Genomic DNA, 20,015 nt, shown 5'->3' with positions numbered 1-20,015 from the left:
GGGTGTACTGGTCCATTTGGAGGTAGGTCCTGGGCCATTTCAAACATACTCGCCATGGTACAGGTCCTATAGCACCGTGTGATCATCCTGATCCCGGCCCCACCCTCAGCCGATAAAAATATCCAGCCCTCGACCCAGTCCCCCGTGAGGCTGCGACGCCCCAAACAACGACCGATCCAGCGCCGAGGGCCGGCGGCCCTCCCTCCTCACGTATCCAGTCGACGGCGACCTTCCTCCTCACGGATCCGGTCAGCAGCGGCCATCCCCGCACGGATGCGGTCGCGACGGCCCTCCTCCTCGCGGATCTGGTTGCCAGCGGATGCCCAGCCCCAACCGGCCGTAGATCCCGCGACCGTGGCCCTCCTCCTGGAAGATCATGTCGCTGCCGCATTGGAGGACCGGTCGGCGGCGGATGAGGAGCTGGTGCCTCCGTCGCCCAGTTCTGCTTCCTCATTTTTCTTCCATCTTTGTAAATCAAGGAACAGTAAGGGTCCGTTCGGTAACACTCCTAGCTCCCTCGATCCACAAATCTGCGATCCGGCTCCCGGTTCCCGACTCTGCCGACCGATCCGGGAATCGAGCATAGCGTTCGACCAGGCTCTGGTTCCGTCTTCTGTCTTGGGCCGGCCTGCTATTCTTTTTCATGGGCTGGCCTGTTTCTGCACCTATACCTTCTTTCTTTCAGCATTGGTTTTCATCCAATTATGGGCCTACATGTGTTGGCTGCTGCAGCCCATCTTTCCATCATCTATTTGATCGATACCCCAAAACAATACAATCGTTCGTACGTTCTCGTTCACTAGCGAAATACATACAACTATACAAAAGAGGTATTTTATAAAAGAATTTGCCATTTATTCTTCAACACTCCGAAAGCCCTCTCTATGGCATTGCGTTTTGAAGAGTGAAACTTGTTGAACTTCTCCTTACGAGTATTCGGTGCCGCACCTCTGTGGAAGTCAGGAACATGGTACCTCTCTCCTTTGTATGGGGCTAGATAGCCGGGTCGATTTGGATAGCCAGCATCTACAAGATAGTACTTGACTTTCGGAGGATGAGGGAAGGTGTCCTTGTCCTTCTCCAATGCATGATATAAGACACTTGTATCATGCATAGAATCAGGTTGTCCAATTGATGCATAATATAATAGTTAGCACAAATAATTAGACATCACACAAAAAAATTTAGCAGCAACAGGCATCACACGTAAGCACCAATGAACACACATAGGCAGCAATGGACATCAACAAAAATAGTTAGCACAAATAAATATAGTTGAAATCGTTATTACAAGTCAAATAGATAAACATTGTTCAAAATTAAACTACAGTACACATAATTATTCAGACAATACACAACAGCTACTAGTGCCCATACTTGATTCGGTACTTCCTACTGAGCCACTCAAATCTAGAAGCTTCTCTCATATGGAGAAACATCTCCCTTTGATCTCTCTTGACGAACAACTCAGTGGCAATGAAATGCTCATCGGTACCTTCTGTTGCCCCACAAGCAAGGACGGCATTCATAACAATAGAGACTGAGCGGCATCATCATCTTTCATGAATGACTCAAATGATGCTTGAGACCTCTCAGCAATGTTACCTATCTTTGTAATCTGTTCCTGCATAACTTGGGCTGTCTTAGGCTTTCTGTCCTTGTCATTAATGAACCTACCAAGCCTCTTACCTGACTTTGAGCTAGCAGGTGACACCTCTTCTATCTCATCCAAATCAACATCTTGGATGGCATCAACATTGAGGATATTAGCTACTACTGCACTTGAAGGGGGTGGAAGGCCTGATGCAGGATTCCAATGATCAGTACCATCACTAGTAATGTCTTCAAACATGACGCGCAAATTCTCCTCATTGCGAAGGCCTTGCTTCCTGAACTTTCCATAGCCTTTAATGTCCTGTAATACAAACATGATACGAACAATTAACATTATGTGATATGTGTTCCTTTTATGATTGCAAAACAAAAGAATGAGACCTCACTTTCTTGGCATGTTTCCACCATTCACCATCGTGTGTGACTGTCCCACTTTCCCACCCACCTCCAGTCTCCCGCTGTTTCAATCTCTTGAAGTTGTTGTAATCAATCTTTAACTTGTCCCATTTGTTCTTCAACTGGGTATGCTTCAAATCCACACATGTCCTTCTTTTGAATTCCTTGGCCACCTCCTCATAAGCATTCGGTGTCAAGTGGGTGTTTGGCCTATTGCCAGCACGCACTTGATCGGTAAACAAGTCGGTAACAATCCTAGTGTTTTCATCACTCCATTCGGCAGCCATACTTCACATGTAGAAGAAATTTATAAAGCAATTACCAAATATGTATCAACTTGGTGCATTTTTCATACTAGCTTTTCACACTTCACAGATCCGAAGAGAAATAGTATACAAAATAATACCATGGTATCATTGAAGCAAGACAGTACAGGAAACAGTATCCAATATCCACAGCTTGCATTTAGGAATTTTCATATGCACAACTAAAAGAGAATTGAACCCATGCTTAAAACAGTAGTGAACTGAAAATAGAAACAATATGGACATCATTTGATATTCAACATCTGCTTGAAGGTTGGGGTGGGGTTACCTTGCGTGGTTCAGGGGGTTGGAGAAAGAGCCGGCGAGGAAGGGTAGCCACCACAGCCGCTGGTGCTCAAGTTCTAGGCTATACCCGTCGGCGCCACTGGTGCTGAACTTGTAGACTGTTCTGGAATTAAAATTAACAACAAACAAGGAGGGAGAAATTAAATCGGTCTGAAGTAAAACACAGCTTTTGAAATTAACTTGTGCAAGTAGTACTTCTAGTTCATTAAGTGCTATGCATCAGCAAACTATTCAGTATTGTTGGCATGAGCACGACAATAATTTTGTTTCAGTCGTTTTTACTGTACTGTATGTATCAGGATGTTCATATGTGCAGATTCTTCAGTGAGCTTGTTCACATGAAAGAAACTGTTGCAAGTCATTTTTGTCAGACTGAATGAGTTAGATGCTTGTAAATAGACTCCTAGACAAAACTATCAAATCATTTACTTCTTTGTCTCGGATCATTCTTTTTTCTAAGCAACCTGGACCTGATATAATTATCAAAGGACCTTCAAGGTTAACAAAAACCCTGTAATCCAAGGCAACACCTGCTATGAAAGAAAATGATCCGAGATATTTGCATATGAAAAGAGCATTGCTCTGAAAGAAATGCTATGAAAGAAATACTATGGAACAAGAACCACGTAGCAGCTGTTAAAGAAACAAATCGGTAGATTAATTTGGTTAGGATTGACGCCTGATTGTGTGCGTAATTGTAGCTAACCATGTACTTGCCATATGTACAATGTATCTGTTGATATATATAGAAGATATTGGCCTAAGGCTCTTTACGGCAAAACACTATTTCTAACTGCAGCAGCAGCAGCTCTCTCCCTTTCCTTCCTCTCTCTCACGCACAAGGTGCAGCCAACAGAGAATCAAAGAAGGCACAAGTGAGCTTCACCTTGGGGGCGACGGCGGAGAGGACCTTCACCTTGGTGGCGACCACAGGAGTTGCTGCTGTTCGTGGAGGCGACGGCGGCAGCGACCTCGAGAGGGATGAAGCCGACGACGGCAACGACCTTGGCGCTGTAAGGGATGGAGTTGGGGCGGCCGCTCCGATGGAGGAGAGGGCGGAGAGGTGCGGAGGAGACGGCGGCGGGGCGGAGGCGGCGGAGAGGGGCGGAGGCCACGGCAGAGGAGGGTGGCGGCTAGGGTATCGCCATGGGGATGGACGGGAAAGGAGACGGTGGCAATGCAATGTAAATTTTCTGAAAATGCAGCGTACCGGTTCGGGCGTAAAGTGTCGGTGCGGTGGCAAATCAATGTAATTTTCTGACCGATCTGCTCTATGAATCCGGGATTTTGCCACTCCGCCAAAACTGCCTGCAGCCCGCTCCGCTCTGGTTTTCTAGATCCGAGATTTTGAAACGTTCGGCTCCGCTCCGGCTGCTCTGGCTGCGGATCTGAGAGCTGGAGTGATACCGAACGGACCCTAAGTTCTGCCTCCAGATCTGTCCTTGATTTGGGTTCACGACTACAATTTTGGGTGGATCCATTTTCCTGCGGTTCCATTCTTAGTTCAAGTCAAAAATTTGGCTCGGCTTGTTTATTTCATTTTCGGTTTACTAGCTTCTACTCGGTGGATTGACATTTGACCAGATTTGCATCGGTAGCATTTGTGTGTCACCAAGATTGATGCATATGTTCTGTAATTTGTCTGGGTGGAAATGATGCATATGAATTTACTGAAAAGCTGTTTTCGGGTGTGGTATTTAAATTGCCAATCAAAGTTTAAACCCCCTAGAGTTCTTACTTGATATCTCAGTGACCTATTGATCCACGAAAATGCCGATTAGGTCTCGAGCTCCTGGCAACGCGGAATCACCATCGCTCCCAACGCGTGAAGATCCGAGTTCCGGGACCCCATGCGAATGTATTCAATCCGTCCCAGCCCGTATTCACGATGTATTGAACGGTAATTTGGCCCAGTTTGTCGCTGCACATGAGGGGGGGGGGGCTAACACCCCATCGGTAATAATGGGGCCAGCAACGGTCACTTGGCCCACGAAGGGTCGATCGAGGTAGGCCTCTTGCCTGACACATGTGCTACGATCTGGTTCATGAGATGGCGTTTTTCATGGGCCGTTCGACCGTTGACGAAGCCCGCGACAGCATGGGAGATGGGGTTTTGCGTTTTCCTAGCCCAACAAATGTGCGATCGTAGCACATGTTAATAACAGGGCTCTTGGGCCATCCCATGTCCCATGGCACACGGTGTTGCGTTATTTGGGCCAACAAAACATGCGAATATTGTTAGCGCAAAGATCTCATGGGCCATGGGACATTTTCACGTAAAGATCTCATGGGCCATTGATACCGCAAAGATCTCATGGGCCATTTGTTGCGCAATTGATCTGGTACATTTTAGCGTAAATATCTCATGGGCCATCCGAACGTAGCCTGCCCAACAAAGCAGCACATGCGCCAGATGTGTGGCTTCACCCTGTCCGCGACGTTCATTAACGGAGATCTCATGGGCCATCCGACCGTTCTCTACCCAACAAAGCAACATGAATTTATTGAGATAGCCTGCATTAACCATGGGGGCGGACCCAGGGACATAAATAGCTCAACCTGGCCATCAATTCACCCAGATGTGCCCGCGCCCTGGATTTTGTTGTGCTGCCCGAAAGTACATTCCGGGGGACCGAATTTATTGCCCTCTCACAAGTACAAACCTGTTTGTCAGAACGCTTTCAGCACGAATTCCATTCAACTCCAACATCTTTGAAATAACCTACCACCCTCCATCGCTGCCAATGTATTAACCTTCCTCGTAGCAACTATCACACACACACGCACGCGCCGCTCAACGCCCTCCTTCCAATGCCACCCAAGAAGCGAAGTCATGGCAAAAGATGCCCTGGTGGCTCAACTGCTCTGGCACATACTCCACCGGCGGTACATCTGCCTCCGTACCATCATCTGGCCCGGCAACTGCCGCTAACTCTACACAAGCACCTTCATCGTTCTCTTCTGATCCTGTCCTCTGGCCAAAAGAGGACGAACCTTCAGACGACGACGGCTACTTCATAGAGAACGAGCTCCAAGGCTTGTCCTCCGACTTCCACACGGGTTTCGTCGCCCCCATGCAGCTAGAGGTACACCGGTACATTCGTATTCCTCGAACTACTATCGTCATCTCATTAACCATCTTCGTTTTCCGTTACTCAAGATGGGCACCACGTATGCCCAATGCCTCGAACAGGCAACGAACCACTCCCTCGCAGCCAAGATGGAAGCTGCCGATGCTCGTATGCTAGAGGAGGAAGCTAGGAGGAAGGTGGAACTTGCAAATATCGCGCTAGACGATGCCCAGAAAATCACACAGGAAGCTGAGCGTCGGGCAGCGGACGCGCGCAACCGGCTTCGCGCAGTCAGGATCGAGGACGACCTCGCTGCAACACTCAGCACCCCTGGGTCTCACCACAAACGCGACAACCCAACGCCGCGGGATACAGCACGCGCACGTCCACCGACGGACCAAGTTCTGATTGTATTCTCTTCTGGCGACGAGGATTAGCTATTGAACTTAAATTGTAAAATCGGGCTTTTTATTATTACTAGTAAGGTGCCCGTGCGCTGCCACGGAACCACCTTGCATTGCTAAAAAATCATAACACCTATTCTCATATTTGATTGTTACCAAAACTATTTACTTTATTTATTTAATCCCTGGTGAGCTATCTAACACAAAGCAACAAAAAGTAATAAACAGACTCTTAAAATAAAGCTCATGTCCATTTGCAATTAGACTCACAACGAAAAGTTTCAAAAGATTCTTATCCTTACTCACAAGGAACACAGCTATTTAGATCACAAAATAACATAACTTGTGATAAAGTAGAATTACGACATTTTCATCCATAACAGCGACGGCATTTTCCAATCCACCATAACATGATTTAGGCCACAAGTAGTGCTAAGAGGCCATAATAACAAAATAAACATATGTAAACATTGAAAGGTGGTTGCAAAAGGTTCATTTTCATCGATGCACACACAGCTGGTGTGTTTTGTGTTTGTCTCCTAAGGCTTCAACTTCTTACTTCTTCTAGCATCCTTGGCTCAAAAGGTGACTACAAAAGGCTCCTTCCACTGTTTGTGCTGACTTAAAGTAGATCAACTAAGGTCATTGTTGATCCTACAAAATACACAAATTTAGTCAAGATATTTTAACAATATCCAAATAAGAGTAAGCATCACAAGTCATCACCTCTTTTTCATCTGACGTGCAACATCAACATCTGGACCAAAGTGCACCCTACTGAAGGTAGTAGTATGCAGACATTGCTCAAGTTAAGTAACAACAATCACATATTAGAGAAATCCATTAGTTATATGGTACATACATTTAATTTGTACCCAGCCAAATCCACGGCCATTCAATCTACTTTCAGACCTGTGCATGTTCTAATTGTGGTGAATTTTGAATCTATCCTCTAGCATTAATCTCAATGTACCATGCCAACATTTGACTCAGTTTCTTTAGTGAAATAATTAGTTTTGATACAGAACGCCACCCTTATTTTATTGGCACTGCTTTATGAATTTAAATATTTTTCTAGGTGGTGCTAGTATCTCGCTAACATACATTGCATCTGAAAGGACAATTCCTGGGTAAATAATGTTCAAAGATTTATGGTGATAAGCTATCAATCTATCCTTACGAACTGAAGCTGCAAACAACCACTAACATATCGTACTTACCAGCATGCTTTACTCTCAGCATGGTAACAATAACAATTGTACACTCCTCAGCACTTCTTGCCCAAGCACGAGTGTGGCCACTTTCCATTTTGTCCTTCACACATACGTTCACAAAATTAAACCTGTAGATGCACAAAATAGTTCAGCCAAGACATAGAATAATTCTATATTAATTATGGAACAATTCAAGATTCATGAATACAAATATAAACAACTAAGCACACATACTTGTCATCCATCAGAAGAAGATTCCTAAATGGGATTCGCCTATTATAGATGCCATCCGCAAAGGCCACTGAGCTTACATACAAAACCATTCCAATGACATCTAACATGGGATAGACAGAAAAGAGGTCTAAGAACATTTTTGTTTCTTACAAATACACTAAATCAGTAGTAAAGTACACAACTTACCGACATAGATGTCATTATAAAGAGTGGATGGGAAAATCCGATCACATGGAAGGAAGGGAGGAAAGAAAGGGATTGTCCCTTCACCCATGTTTCTCATCTCAAACACTTGAGTGACGGAAGTGAAATGACATTCATAAGGATTATCAGCAAACATTCGTCGTTGCGTACTTGAAATTGGTTCAACAGACATCATCGACACATAATAGGCTATGCCTTCTTTAAGCAATGGATCTAAACGATCAACTTGGTCATCATATATGGTGGCAGCCATCTTTGTGCCCTATCGGAACGAAAAAAAACTTACATACTGCATGATTTATAAATATACAACTCATAAGTGGAAATATGTGCACACATTACCTCTGCATCCAACAGAACAAAGTTGACCCTCTTCCTACCATGTCCAATTCTCTCAACATGAAACTTGTGGTATACTCGGAGACATAAACTCCATCTGGTGCCGTGATGGACATCCTTCAGAGTTGGGATATGTGGTGCACAAACTCTTTGGCGCTTCATGCTAAAAAAACACAAGCAATGAAAATGCTGAGTCCATATATGAACAGGCAATACCAAGCATGGGAAGGACAAGAAGATAATAAAACACATAAAAGTTTAGCAGGTAACTTTCCATGGAAAAATTTCATGCATCACATGGTAAAATTAAACCTGACTACAAACACCATGAGTTATACTATGCAGAGCTCTTCAAGAGATCACATTTGAAAAAGATAAGAATCATCTAATAGACAATGAAGTTTTCAGATAATAGCATGCATCTATGAAATGTAATTCATTGTTATACTGCTACAAATCAGGAATGAATATGCCGATGCTACAGAAAAGGTGAGAGGAGACGACCTGTTATTTGGTGATGGTGCTGCAGTGCAATGGAGAGAGACACTCTACTTCGGTGGTGCTTGTGCACCTGAGGAGGAAAGTGCTCCTGAGGAAAGGAAGGCAGAGGTTAGCACCATTTATATAGAAGTGTGAATGTGAAGATTGGAGCGTGCTAATGGCATGGTTCAGGGAGAGAAGATGTAGACTGAGCAGAAGCAAAAGATATGGTTAAGATAGACTTACCAGCTAGCAGGAGCTCCTTTCCCATCCGCAGACTACTGCCTAGCTAGGTCGATTCATCCTGAGTGATTGGTGCTCTACCCCTGCAAGGAGAGAACAACATATTGGGGAAGGGAGCACATACATTGACAGGTCGAAGTTGTTGACAGTTCCCATGGAGAGACAGATAAGGGGGAGGCAGATTGGGGAGGGGAGCCAGAGCAGGAACCAGATCTTCGATTGGACACTGAAGAGAGAGAGAGGGGCTGGGGAGAGACTGAGGGGATCTATTTAGATTTAGAACTGGCTCAGGAGAGAGAGAGAGAAGAGAGAGAGAGAGAGGGACTTACTTGGATTATATAACATCAGGGGAGGGGGGAGAGAGAGAGAGAGATTTGATATTTTGGTTCCATCGAAGTCACTTTCACTGTACTGAAGTTTAAAAACAATTGTAAGAAGGGTTATAAAATATTCTATTTGGGTTGGGAACTTGGGCCTACATAAAGCTAATCGATTGCAAACATGGGGAAATGGTAAAACAAAAGAAAGGGCAATGCAATACCATGTCAAACCAGACTGTAACATAGCTATAGCCTGTAGGGACTCTTTCTTTTTTCAAATGGGAAACATAGCTATAGGCATTCAAGTACATTGTGTCAGCAACATCTATATACACGCCAAACTTTTTATTTTTGTACCAACTTTTTTGCAGAATAGGTAAAGACACTAATACCAAAATAAGAATGTTGTGTTTTTGGTTTATGCCAATGTGTTTTTGGCTAGTAGCACCACAAAGACTACACGCTATCTAAGAAATAGTAGGACTAAAATTAGCAGAACAGAGGAGGGGGTTGTAGGTAGATAACCAGAGGCCTGCTAAAAGCTATAATCGATTGCATGCCTAGGGAAGGGGTGAATGAAAGACCATGAAAGAGAGAGGAAGTGACTGAGACATGTCATACTGTACCATAGCTGTAGGCATTTATTTATTTATTATTGAAACAGGAAACATAGCTATGCATTCAAGTACACTGTGTTACCAACATCTAGGTTCAGATCCAGCAATGTGATAGTGCATTTTTTGCTTGTATAATGGCACTGCAACTGTGCAACTGCACAAGCATTTGTAATCTAATACAGTACACAATACGACATTGATCTTAATTAAGATAAACTAACAACAAAAACATTAGAGAAATTGATTGAATAAAAGAACTAATAGCAGGCAAGGCAAAATTATTACGTTTCCATGATCTGCACGCTCTCTTTGTGCATATAGCAGATCCATAAGGTGGCTTTTCTTACCTGCCTCATGTACAAACTCAACTCGAAGGCAATCACACTACTTGACCCCATTCTTCCAACAGCCAGGAATATGTAATTCTCAAAGTCAGATGCATTCTCTGTATTTATTAGAAATCAACTCAATGTATTTTACAATGCAAATTAAAATTGACAAAAGAATTGCAACGTGTCATAGGAAAAATAATTGGACAACTCAAAACAAGTCAGCAGGACATGAATTATCAAATGATAGTTTGATCGGACCAAAAATAGAAAGAGCCAAACTCACTTTCGCATATACAAGTGAATGGACATAGCTCCTCCTCGAATATCAACCGCAGTCCAAAACAGAGGACCTCCTTAATTGGAAGTACAGAGTTCGATGACCTCTAGCACATTTTGGTGTCCCTCATGAATGCTCCTGTGAAACAGATACCATGCTCTACTTTTAGAAAATGACGGTCTGGAACTTACAAGATGAGTTGAATGAACAAGCTTCTCTAGAGATGAGAGAGGAGAAAATAACTGCAAGGTAAAGTTCAGTTCATGTGTCTTCTAAATCTTCTAAAGATAGCAAAGTACACAACAAAATTTAAAGGCTAGCATAACATGTTTTTGTCACTTTTGTTCAGTTCATGTATCTCTATTATGCTTTTGTTATGTACATATCTCTCATTCCACCAAAACACTACAAAATCTGAAAGCACATAGAAATATAATAGCACATTCGATCATTACTGCCATAAAGAGATTATTGAGCCAGGGAATGAGAAAGCTCCCAATTAATAGGATAAAAAAAAAGGTCGTTAAGAACATGACACATTACGGAGAATGTACATCAAAATCGAGCTCCCTTGTACATATATGAGTAAAAAGTATGTACAACTGCTTGTGGCCTTCTACATGGTAACCTTTTTAGAATTCGCTCAAATGTCTATGTTGTGAGAACTTCCCTGTACACTATGTTTCGCGTAATTGTCCCTTGAGACTTGGCTGACTTGGACAGCAAATCGTTGCCCTTTTTGCCATTTCCAGCGGTGTCTAGGATCTTTCGAGTTTTTGTTCCTCTAGACTTTCTAGATTTGGATCGGACATCCCTGTCGCAATTAGAGATGGCTAATATCTTTATATTTCTTCTAGCGGTGGCTCTAGACAGTGCGACGTACAACTGGCCGTGGGAGAAAACAGGATCAGGCAGGTAAACACCAACATTAGGAATGGTCTGCCCTTGTGCCTTGTTGATTGTCATAGCAAAACTTAGCCTTATTGGAAATTGCTTCCTCTTAAACCGAAAAGGGAACATCTCATCATCGGAGGGGCACAAGGGTATACGAGGGAGGAACACCCTCTTTCCAGTATGTTGTCCTAGCACAATCTCAGCATCGATAGCGTTTTTTTGAAACCCCCGAACAACCAACCTTGTTCCGTTGCATAGTCCATTAGCAGGGTCGATGTTCCGCAGAAGTATAACTGGACAGTTAATCTTCAGCTTTAGAACATGTGGAGGAAGCCCATTTGGAGTGAGTGAGTTGAGAAATTCAGAGGGGTAGTAGTTGTGGGGATCATCCTCCGCCCGATCGAAGCTGTGATATACCATCTCTTGACCTTGGAAACGCTCTATCATCCTCAAGTTTATCGTGTCGATATTTTCATTCTTGGTCAATAGAATTGCTCGAGATGTGATGTAATTCGGGTCGGTCAGGTTCTCATCTAGACAAGGAAAGACATGTTCAATTAGCTTGTCAAGGTCAGCGTCCTTCCCAGTACACGGCACACAAATTTCTTGAGGCAGGCAAATGTTGCTGTCCTCGTCTGTCTCCTCGGTGCCATTCCCGACACATAGCAAGAAATCTGCAAACCACTCATCGTTATGTGCCCTCATGTTACGAATGAGCTTGAGTTGTCGCATGCTTTCCCATAGGTATGACATGCGCAAAGTCGCGTCGGTAATCTGGGGCCTTGTCCCCTTCCGGACAACTGGGAGGACCTGCCTAAAGTCCCCGCCAAACACAACGGCCTTCCCCCCAAATGGCAGGTCATGTCGGCCCATTATATCCCGCATGCTATTGTCGAGTGCCTCAACTGCCTGGCGCTTTGTCATGGAGGCCTCGTCCCATATTATGAGAGATGCCATGCGAAGGAGCTTGGCCGTCCCACTCTGCTTCGTAAAGCTACATGTTGCGCCTTCGTCAATGTTGAGCGGGATCTTAAACCTTGAGTGTGCGGTCCTGCCTCCAGGCATGATAGATGCTGCACTCCCGATGTCGCAGTTGCCACGGCCATCTTGCCCTCGCTACGAACCTTCGCAAGTAATGCTTTATATAAAAAAGTCTTCCCAGTGCCTCCCGGGCCATCTACAAAGAAGACACCTCCATTGCCACTATCGATGGCGGATAATATCTCATCGTAGGCGGATTTTTGCTCGAGGTTAAGGGAGGATGCTAGAGAAGCGTGCTCAATGTCTACCTCGATTGAGGACTCCTCAATGATCTCTCTACCCTCGCCACCGATAGTGTCATGCGACTCATCAATGTTGGGCAAAGGGAACAACGTTATGTCTTTTCCCATCGATTGCAGCATGTTCCTGATGTCTAGCAACACCTTCTGCTCCACTATGTGTGGGCATGTGTGGATCCGTCAATAGTCCTCTGACATTGCACCTAGGTGCTTATCCCAGAGCCCGCGCACATCGCTAGCCTCGCAAAACACCAAGATAGTTGCAAAGAGCCTACGCAACGAGGATGGCATCTGGAATAGCTCAGCCTCTGTAAGACATTCGTTAAGGGTGTTGTCAGCCTCAACGAGACCCCTTCTTTCAGCAGCTTCTCGGAAGCTTGGGCAAAGGACACCATCCACCGTCCTCAGGTCTTCGAACGATGTCGATCCGGTCACATGGTTTAACAACACCCTCATGTAGTACCGTTCTCCCTCAGCAGGATGAGCCGACACGATTCTACCAACCTGGAACTGTTTCGTCCTCGTTTTCCATATTTTCAGGGTCGCGTGCCATACAAACTTTTCTGGGAAATCCTTGTATAGAATTCCTCGAGCCTCCGTAATTGTCCTGTTAGCCTCAAAATACTCTGTGAGCATTGTCTTGGATGCACCCTCACGAGTGACGACGTCATTCAGATCATGGTCCGCGTTAAACGAGATCATGTGCATGTCTGGGAGATGAAGTTGCAATTGCTTCACAGATGGGAAGTTTTCACTAAGGTGGAAGCCATAAATCCTCCATAGTGCCTCTGGTGGTGTAACCCACCTCGCATCTAAGTATCTCTTGATCTCATCAATTTCGCCATTACTATCAGGCTCATCAAGAGAGACCGAAGTCCGATCGTGGCCCTTGTATATGTACTTGTAAAGGTACTTAACGGCCTTTATGCTAGAGCACACCTCAACATTGATATGACAATTGTACATCCTCAGGAGGTAAGGGTTATATGGCACAACCCACCTGTTATCTAGAATTTTCCCTCGAACTTGTGCTCGACGATGGTCGTCACGTCTCCGGTAAATGGGGTACAAGTCCTTTCCTTGGACGGTAGTCGTGTTAAATGGACGTGGGTACCGATTCTTGCAACATCCATCCTGCATGCACACGTTCTTGGGGTTTAAGACCCCGCAAGGCCCGTGCATCATATGCTTTATTACCATCGCATATAGCTCCGGATACTTATGCTTGTCTGGAAGCTCAGCTAAGATGAGGCGATCATATTGCTCTGGAGTTGTGAGCTTGTATCCGGACTCCATGATCAACAGGAAGTGAGCATGTGGGAGGCCTCTCTTTTGGAACTCAATTACATACACATACGCAATTACCTTGCCGAGGATGTGCTTCTTGAATAGCTGCTTCTTTAGGTCCTCCAACTTAGCTTTGAATACTCTAACAATGAGATCAGGGCGGTCTTGTGGGGTTTGGCCAGGTTCTAGTGCACAAACTATCTCTTCCCAGTTGGGATTGCAGGTTATTGTAAGGAGGATATCTGGCTTTCCATACTTTTGGACTAATGCCATGGCATCCATGTGCCTCCGCTTCATATCCCTACAGCTCCCTTGGAATGATCCAGGCAGTACCGTCCTCTTGCCCACCGCATTTGCACGACTCTCTCCGGTAGTGATGCTATCCATGACGCCTTTATATAGGTCAGCGCGTATCTCTTTTTGGTGATTCCTGATCCAGTCCAGCCTTGTGCCCTCCACCTTGATATACATGTCAACAGCGAACTGTTGGAATAGACGCTGGCCATGCAATATGGGGTTGAATATCCCAGGACATGTCTGTAACCTATAGCAGTAGTAGTCCCTAACAGAGACGCATAGGCGGCTATTCATTTCTATAAAGTGGGTAGCACAAAATTAGGTGGACATTCAATATGGAGAAAAAAAAGAAACTACACATAAGTACACCAAATGGTTAACCTGGGTCGTTGTCTTCATTTTCATTAGACTGGAGCACCTCATCTAAGGAGACACCAACCTTTGGGATCTGAGGATGCCAACCAAGCTCTCCCCTCGGGAAGAAGAGGGGGTACGATAGGGGGTCATAGCAACCGTAATATGGTTGTATACCATACTTCGTGTTGTCATTTCCGTACAAGATAACACTTCGTTTGAACTTCCTAACAAGGTCATTGCCCTCGACCCAGACAGCAGCCACCTCTGACGATAGCGGTACATTGTACCTTCGTTGGTCCAACCTTTGGTCAGTGTTCAAGGATATTCTATACTCCGCAAGGTCCTCGGTTTGGCCTAGGCTCCTAAAAATTTGGGAGTATGGGTTGTCCCTAAGGATGTTGACCAACTTTGTAATGACCTCTTGGTCAAGGCTAGGAGAATGCCGAAAGCGATGTTGCAAGGTGGGGTCGTCATCATAGAAGTACAACTGCAAATGGTCCGGTCCGAAATCCCTTGGACCAAATGAATGCACATTGTGGTACATCTGGCCATGAGCCCGAAACGTGTACACCCCTGACCTCATGTTGGTGTAGTTATTATCAAGGCTGACACCAAGGGTTGTGAAAGAAAAGTGACCATTGAAGAATCTAATGCTCTCCCGAAAATGCCTTGCATCAGAATCTTCACTCGACCAGAGCCTCATAAGTTCTGGGATGGGTGCTACATTTGCCAACTTGATTTTCCCCAACCGACAACAGAAACCCTTTGACTCATACTGAAACCTTTTTGCACCACAGTGTTTGCAGCTTGCAACAGGTTTTAGGGAATGTGTATTTTTAGGTATGTTTGAGTAAACGATATCATAAGGATCCGGGGCATTGGAGCCTTCTACAAAGTCATCGACTTCTTCATTAAAGTTGACGTCCTCGCTAACATTTCCACCTGTACGCATTTATAATGAGTGTGTTACCACATCGCACTATATATAAAATGGATTGAACAAACAATGTCAAAATTACCTTCACCACTGAAGATGTAATACTCCTCATCCATGTCATCCTCATGGATGGTGTCCATACCTCTGATACCGTTGAGGAGGGATTCCATATCATCTAGCATGTGGATGAGAAAGTAAAGGATGAAACATTATATTTCGGACAAAAAATGGTGAACAGGTTGGAAACCTTACCATCATTTCTAACTCTGAATGTTGGTGTGCTCGATGATGGGTGGTCTACTTGTAGAGCACATGGCTCGGGGCATCGCATTGTGATGGACTCCGTGCACGGAGTGTCTCGCCTAGCTGCATAGCTTGCCTTACGATGATCTAGTAGTGCCTGCCTTGCCTCGGGTGATATGTTTTTCCTAGCAACCCTACGGCGAGCATTGGCCTCTTGTCTCTCCTCAATTGGCAAGTTTTTCCGAGCCACCCTTCGGCAGGCATTAGCAGCCTGCCTCTCTTCAAGTGTTAAACTTTCCGTGTGCGCTCTTCTGCGAGCATTTATCTCTTCCCTAGCCTCGGGTGTCAAACTTTGACGGCGCTTTTTATCACGTTCCCGCCTTGCTTGTCTTTTTTGTTCTGGTGTGAGGCCAGCAGAGCGACCAGAACCACGAGGACACTTTCGTCCTAAAATAATCCCATCAAAAATTGGGTCAACAAAAGATGAAACTTTGTACACATAATAAAGTAAGCATGCCATAAGAAATATATCCATCTAGAGATTAGTACCTTTTGAGCTTTCTCCTTTCTCGAACATGTTTACCGATGTGAAAGATAAGACTTTTGTAACCCTAGCCATGTCGCAAAAGGGAGTTAGTCCATGATTTTGTTCATGGAACCATAAAGTTGCAAAAATAGGAAACACAAAACCAACAGCTATCATCCAGTAATTGTAACACCACTGAAGTGATATCTGAAATTGAATAACAATCCTAGGTTCAAAAAATGCTATTGACAGAACAGACTTGCCTGTACTGACCTTGGTGTGCACTGGATAAGTAAAAAAATAATCTAACAAGTTCTTCTAAATATTATTCCTCATTAGGTGTTCTTTGTTCATGAATTTTTTTGCTTAATCTATTCGCACTAAATTCTCAAGCTGATCCATAATGTTTTCTCAACACATTAAATGATTATGTTAGGAGCAAACAAACTTGCTGGTGCACAGACTGAGACTGAACCCATTAAATTAAATTAAGCATGGCACAAAAGAATTAATCACATATAGCATCTGATCTGAACTGAAGAAGGCAGACACCACCAGATTCCCAAAACAAAGGAAGATCACATGCTTGCTTCCAATTTATGAATCTATTTCTGTGTGTGTGCATCATATTGATTCAGGTCCTGTATCACAACATGGATAGACGACCTACAAAGAGCTTTGACACAGTTGACTTACCATTTCCCCTATACTCTTGACGTTTTTTCAGTAGTACTAATTACTTAATTAACTTCAGATTGACCAAGTCGATGATTGGCTTTAGTTTGTACTGACAACTACTCTAGAACCAATGGCCTATGTACCTAATCTATTTAACATTATGACAAGTTTGGCATTTAGCATATGTAATGCGGGCGCATCAGTACATGCAGACACCAGCCTTTGATTGATTATGTAAAATAAGCAAATCAATTTGCATTAGTTTAGCCAGCCATTGGGGAGAGTACATTCATCCATATACAATACCTATGTGTTATGTATGTATGTAGACATGTGGTATGAGAATAGTATCTTTGCTTGCACATTCAACCAGCATACATAAAATATGTTTATTTCCACTCTATGTTAATTCAGAATTCCCATAAGATGTAATTTTACCGGTGGAGGTGGAGAGCTCACCAGAGCAGGCAGTGGTGGAGAGGGATTGCTCACTGGAGCAGGCAGTGGAGGAGACTTGACTGGTGGCGACGCTAGCAATATTAGGGCAGTCAATAAGATATCAGATCTTCACCAATAGAAACTATCCAATAAGGTGAGCAATAAAATGTCAAAAACTACTTGAAGAATCAATTGTGAGACGCTTCCAATAAACAGAACATGGTGCAAAAAATGAGAGGGCTGTTATATGCTTACATTGTTACAATAGAAATAACAGAAAAGTACTCACAGGAAAACTAAGGATCTCAGCTTGCTGAGTTCTATTGGTATTGTCCCTGCATATATTGCTGTTATAGAAGTCCAAGATAATAAGGCTCTTGAGACTCCGAAGCTCAGCTGGGATAGTGACCTGAATATTATTTGTGTACAGCTCTCTGCAACAATTTTTCAGGAGGATATTAGAGCATTAACATGAGTGCTAAGCCGGTTACATTAGAATGCCACTGAAACTAAATGACACTGAATATGGTCACAGCGTAACATATGTAGAGTCAATGACACAAGCTGAGTTCAATTCACAAGAGCTGCAAACAAATATCTCTTCTCTGTTTTCACCGAGGAAGTTTTCATGTGGCATACATAATTAAGTTGTTGAGAAAATGAACCAAGGCAATGGAGGAGATTATTCAACAGGCAACAGCATAGTTACAACATTTAACCATGGTAAAAAAATTACTTCTACCATTGTGCTTGACAGGCTAGCTGCATGATAAGTGATTGTTACTTCTTATCTTAAGATGTCAATCAGCAGCGGCGCTCCCTTCACCTTTGGGCCGATACAATTTATGATATTTCATACCAATTCAACAAAACAACATCATGAATGGTGGTATTCCTAAAATGCCAGCACATTTTCATACCCTATTAGACGAAGTGCACCAAGGACTTCCAGGCTATGCATCCAACAAATCCTAAAATTAGAAATTTCAGTGAACCGTGACTCGGAACTCAAATTAGGCAGTACTAAACCTGTAAGTTGTGTGCCCGCGGTGGAGGAGATTTCAATGGGCGTGGGCGGCGGCGGCAGACTCAATAGCCCCAGCCTGACCCGTCCACACCCACTGCACGGCAACTCGCCGGCCCCGGCGGCCTCCTTTCTCCCCTCGCTTCTCGCACTTCTTCTTGGCCGTCGACTGCAACGAAGGTCGCCTGGAGGATCTGTGGCGGACCAGCTGCGTGAGAGGAGGGGGCAGAGTGTGCTGGGTTGGCTAGGGCAGAGGGGAGGCGCTGTGAGGGGAGGCCGGCGAAGGGGCGAGGTGCTCGTCCGCGGCTAGGGTGGAGGGGAGGCGCGGTGTGGGGAGGCCGGCGAATACGCCGGGGCGAGGTGCTGGTGCGCGGCTAGGGCGGAGGGGAGGCGCGGTGTGGGGGCGGCCGGCGACCACGCTGGGGGCGGCCGGCTAATACGCAGGGGATGGGCGAGGTGCTGGGGCCGGCCGGCTAGGGTGCAGGGGAGGCGCAGTGTGGGGAGGCCGGCGAATACGCCGGGGCGAGGTGCTGGTGCGCCGCTAGGGCGGAGGGGAGGCGTGGTGTGGGGGCGGCCGGCGACCACGCAGGGGATGGGCGAGGTGCTGGGGGCGGCCGGCTAGGGCACGCCGGGGCGAGGTGCTGGTGCGCGGCTAGGGCGGAGAGGAGGCGCGGTGTGGGGGCGGCCGGCGACCACGCAGGGGATGGGCGAGGTGTTGGGGGCGGCGGGCTAGGGCGCAGGGGAGGGACGAGGTGCTGGCGGCGGCCGGCGACCACGCAGGGGAGGGGCGAGATGGGGATTTGGATTCGAATTCCTATCGGTCAGCGCAGGGAGACACGGGAGAGAAACATATAGATGGCAATCGGAGAATCGGGGAGAGTTGATTGGGGAGACCGACGGTGGCAGGTCCCACACGTGAGAGACTGGTGGGGTCACTACAACCAAGCTTGTTGCGCGGAAAAATAAAATCAGTCTTTCCGACATCCACGCCACACTAGCAATTAACATATATGTGTGTCCCCACTGTTAGACCAAATTTTAAGGCAACAGGTGTGTCGACCGTTCACCCACTTAATTGTCATACCTTTCTCCACGTTCGGTTCTTTATATACACCCACTCCAAGCACACAACAGAGGACGGCAGCCACAATGCTATTCCTAAGGAGCAGAGGCCATGTCTACCTCCTCCCTCAACACCAACCAAACGCCTGATACCTCCATCTTGCCCTTAATCAACTGCCCGAGGTGTGGCCAGGCTCTGCTCGAGACGTATATCAAGAAGTCCAAAGGACCGCTTAGGGGGCACCGTTTCTACAAATGCCCAGTGGAGGAGGTATTTACGCGATTCATTTCTTCCATAGCTCTTCTATAGTAACACATTTCGCACATATCAGCGAAACCCCTTCATTTTTCTTGCACTCGCAACGCCAGGCCGACGGTAACTGCGGCTACTTCAAGTGGCAAGATCAGTACAGGTCCATACTCAACAAGATGTCCGTCGCCGGATTAGATCAAGCGCAGCATCACTCGTCACCGCCCGCTAACACGCCAGCAAACGACCGGCCGCATGGTGTGAGAGCCGGCATCCCGCAGCAGTCATACATGATGCTCACCACTCTAATTCTCGCCGTCCTCAACTTGGTTGTTTCCATCGCAATCATGGCCGCGAAGCAGTGACCCCCCTTATGCACTATATTC

At 45.4% G+C, this 20,015-nt stretch overlaps 4 protein-coding genes across 5 annotated transcripts; all 4 read right to left on the bottom strand.

The window, feature by feature from the left end:
* Positions 1-1,237: 1,237 nt before the first annotated feature.
* Positions 1,238-3,827, bottom strand: LOC100821524 (L10-interacting MYB domain-containing protein). 2 transcript variants are annotated; one of them, XM_014900222.2, is made up of 4 exons: positions 3,508-3,827; positions 2,605-2,724; positions 2,001-2,298; positions 1,238-1,915 (listed from the first exon to the last, which is right to left on the bottom strand). In XM_014900222.2, exons 3-4 carry the CDS (start codon positions 2,295-2,297, stop codon positions 1,526-1,528), a joined length of 687 nt encoding a protein of 228 aa, XP_014755708.1. In that variant the 5' UTR covers position 2,298; positions 2,605-2,724; positions 3,508-3,827; the 3' UTR covers positions 1,238-1,525. The 2 variants fall into 2 exon arrangements, with proteins under 2 accessions (XP_014755708.1, XP_010234721.1); XM_010236419.3 differs by having other exon boundaries at positions 2,605-2,719.
* A 2,901-nt stretch (positions 3,828-6,728) lies between these two features.
* LOC100821223 lies at positions 6,729-19,099 on the bottom strand. Its single transcript, XM_024461404.1, has 18 exons — positions 18,323-19,099; positions 17,583-17,727; positions 17,315-17,385; positions 16,201-16,262; positions 15,661-16,098; positions 15,491-15,583; positions 10,363-15,413; positions 10,095-10,192; positions 9,140-9,221; positions 8,814-8,893; positions 8,592-8,676; positions 8,091-8,250; positions 7,731-8,010; positions 7,545-7,644; positions 7,277-7,438; positions 7,201-7,207; positions 6,823-6,899; positions 6,729-6,750 (listed from the first exon to the last, which is right to left on the bottom strand). Exons 12-18 carry the CDS (start codon positions 8,247-8,249, stop codon positions 6,729-6,731), a joined length of 807 nt encoding a protein of 268 aa, XP_024317172.1. The 5' UTR covers position 8,250; positions 8,592-8,676; positions 8,814-8,893; positions 9,140-9,221; positions 10,095-10,192; positions 10,363-15,413; positions 15,491-15,583; positions 15,661-16,098; positions 16,201-16,262; positions 17,315-17,385; positions 17,583-17,727; positions 18,323-19,099.
* On the bottom strand, positions 11,008-12,315 carry LOC112271663 (ATP-dependent DNA helicase PIF1-like). The gene has a single exon (XM_024461403.1). The coding sequence runs from the start codon at positions 12,313-12,315 to the stop codon at positions 11,008-11,010; it is 1,308 nt and encodes a 435-aa protein (XP_024317171.1).
* Positions 12,711-16,270, bottom strand: LOC112271662. Its single transcript, XM_024461402.1, has 4 exons — positions 16,201-16,270; positions 15,491-15,583; positions 14,496-15,413; positions 12,711-14,410 (listed from the first exon to the last, which is right to left on the bottom strand). The coding sequence occupies exons 1-4, from the start codon at positions 16,268-16,270 to the stop codon at positions 12,711-12,713; spliced, it is 2,781 nt and encodes a 926-aa protein (XP_024317170.1).
* Positions 19,100-20,015: the final 916 nt, after the last annotated feature.

The sequence above is a fragment of the Brachypodium distachyon genome, chromosome 3 (genome assembly GCF_000005505.3).
Source record: "Brachypodium distachyon strain Bd21 chromosome 3, Brachypodium_distachyon_v3.0, whole genome shotgun sequence".
In the NCBI taxonomy this organism is placed as follows: Eukaryota; Viridiplantae; Streptophyta; class Magnoliopsida; order Poales; family Poaceae; genus Brachypodium; species Brachypodium distachyon.
The sequence above is the reverse complement of the archived record's forward strand: the minus strand, read 5'-3'. Positions and strand labels throughout refer to the sequence as shown.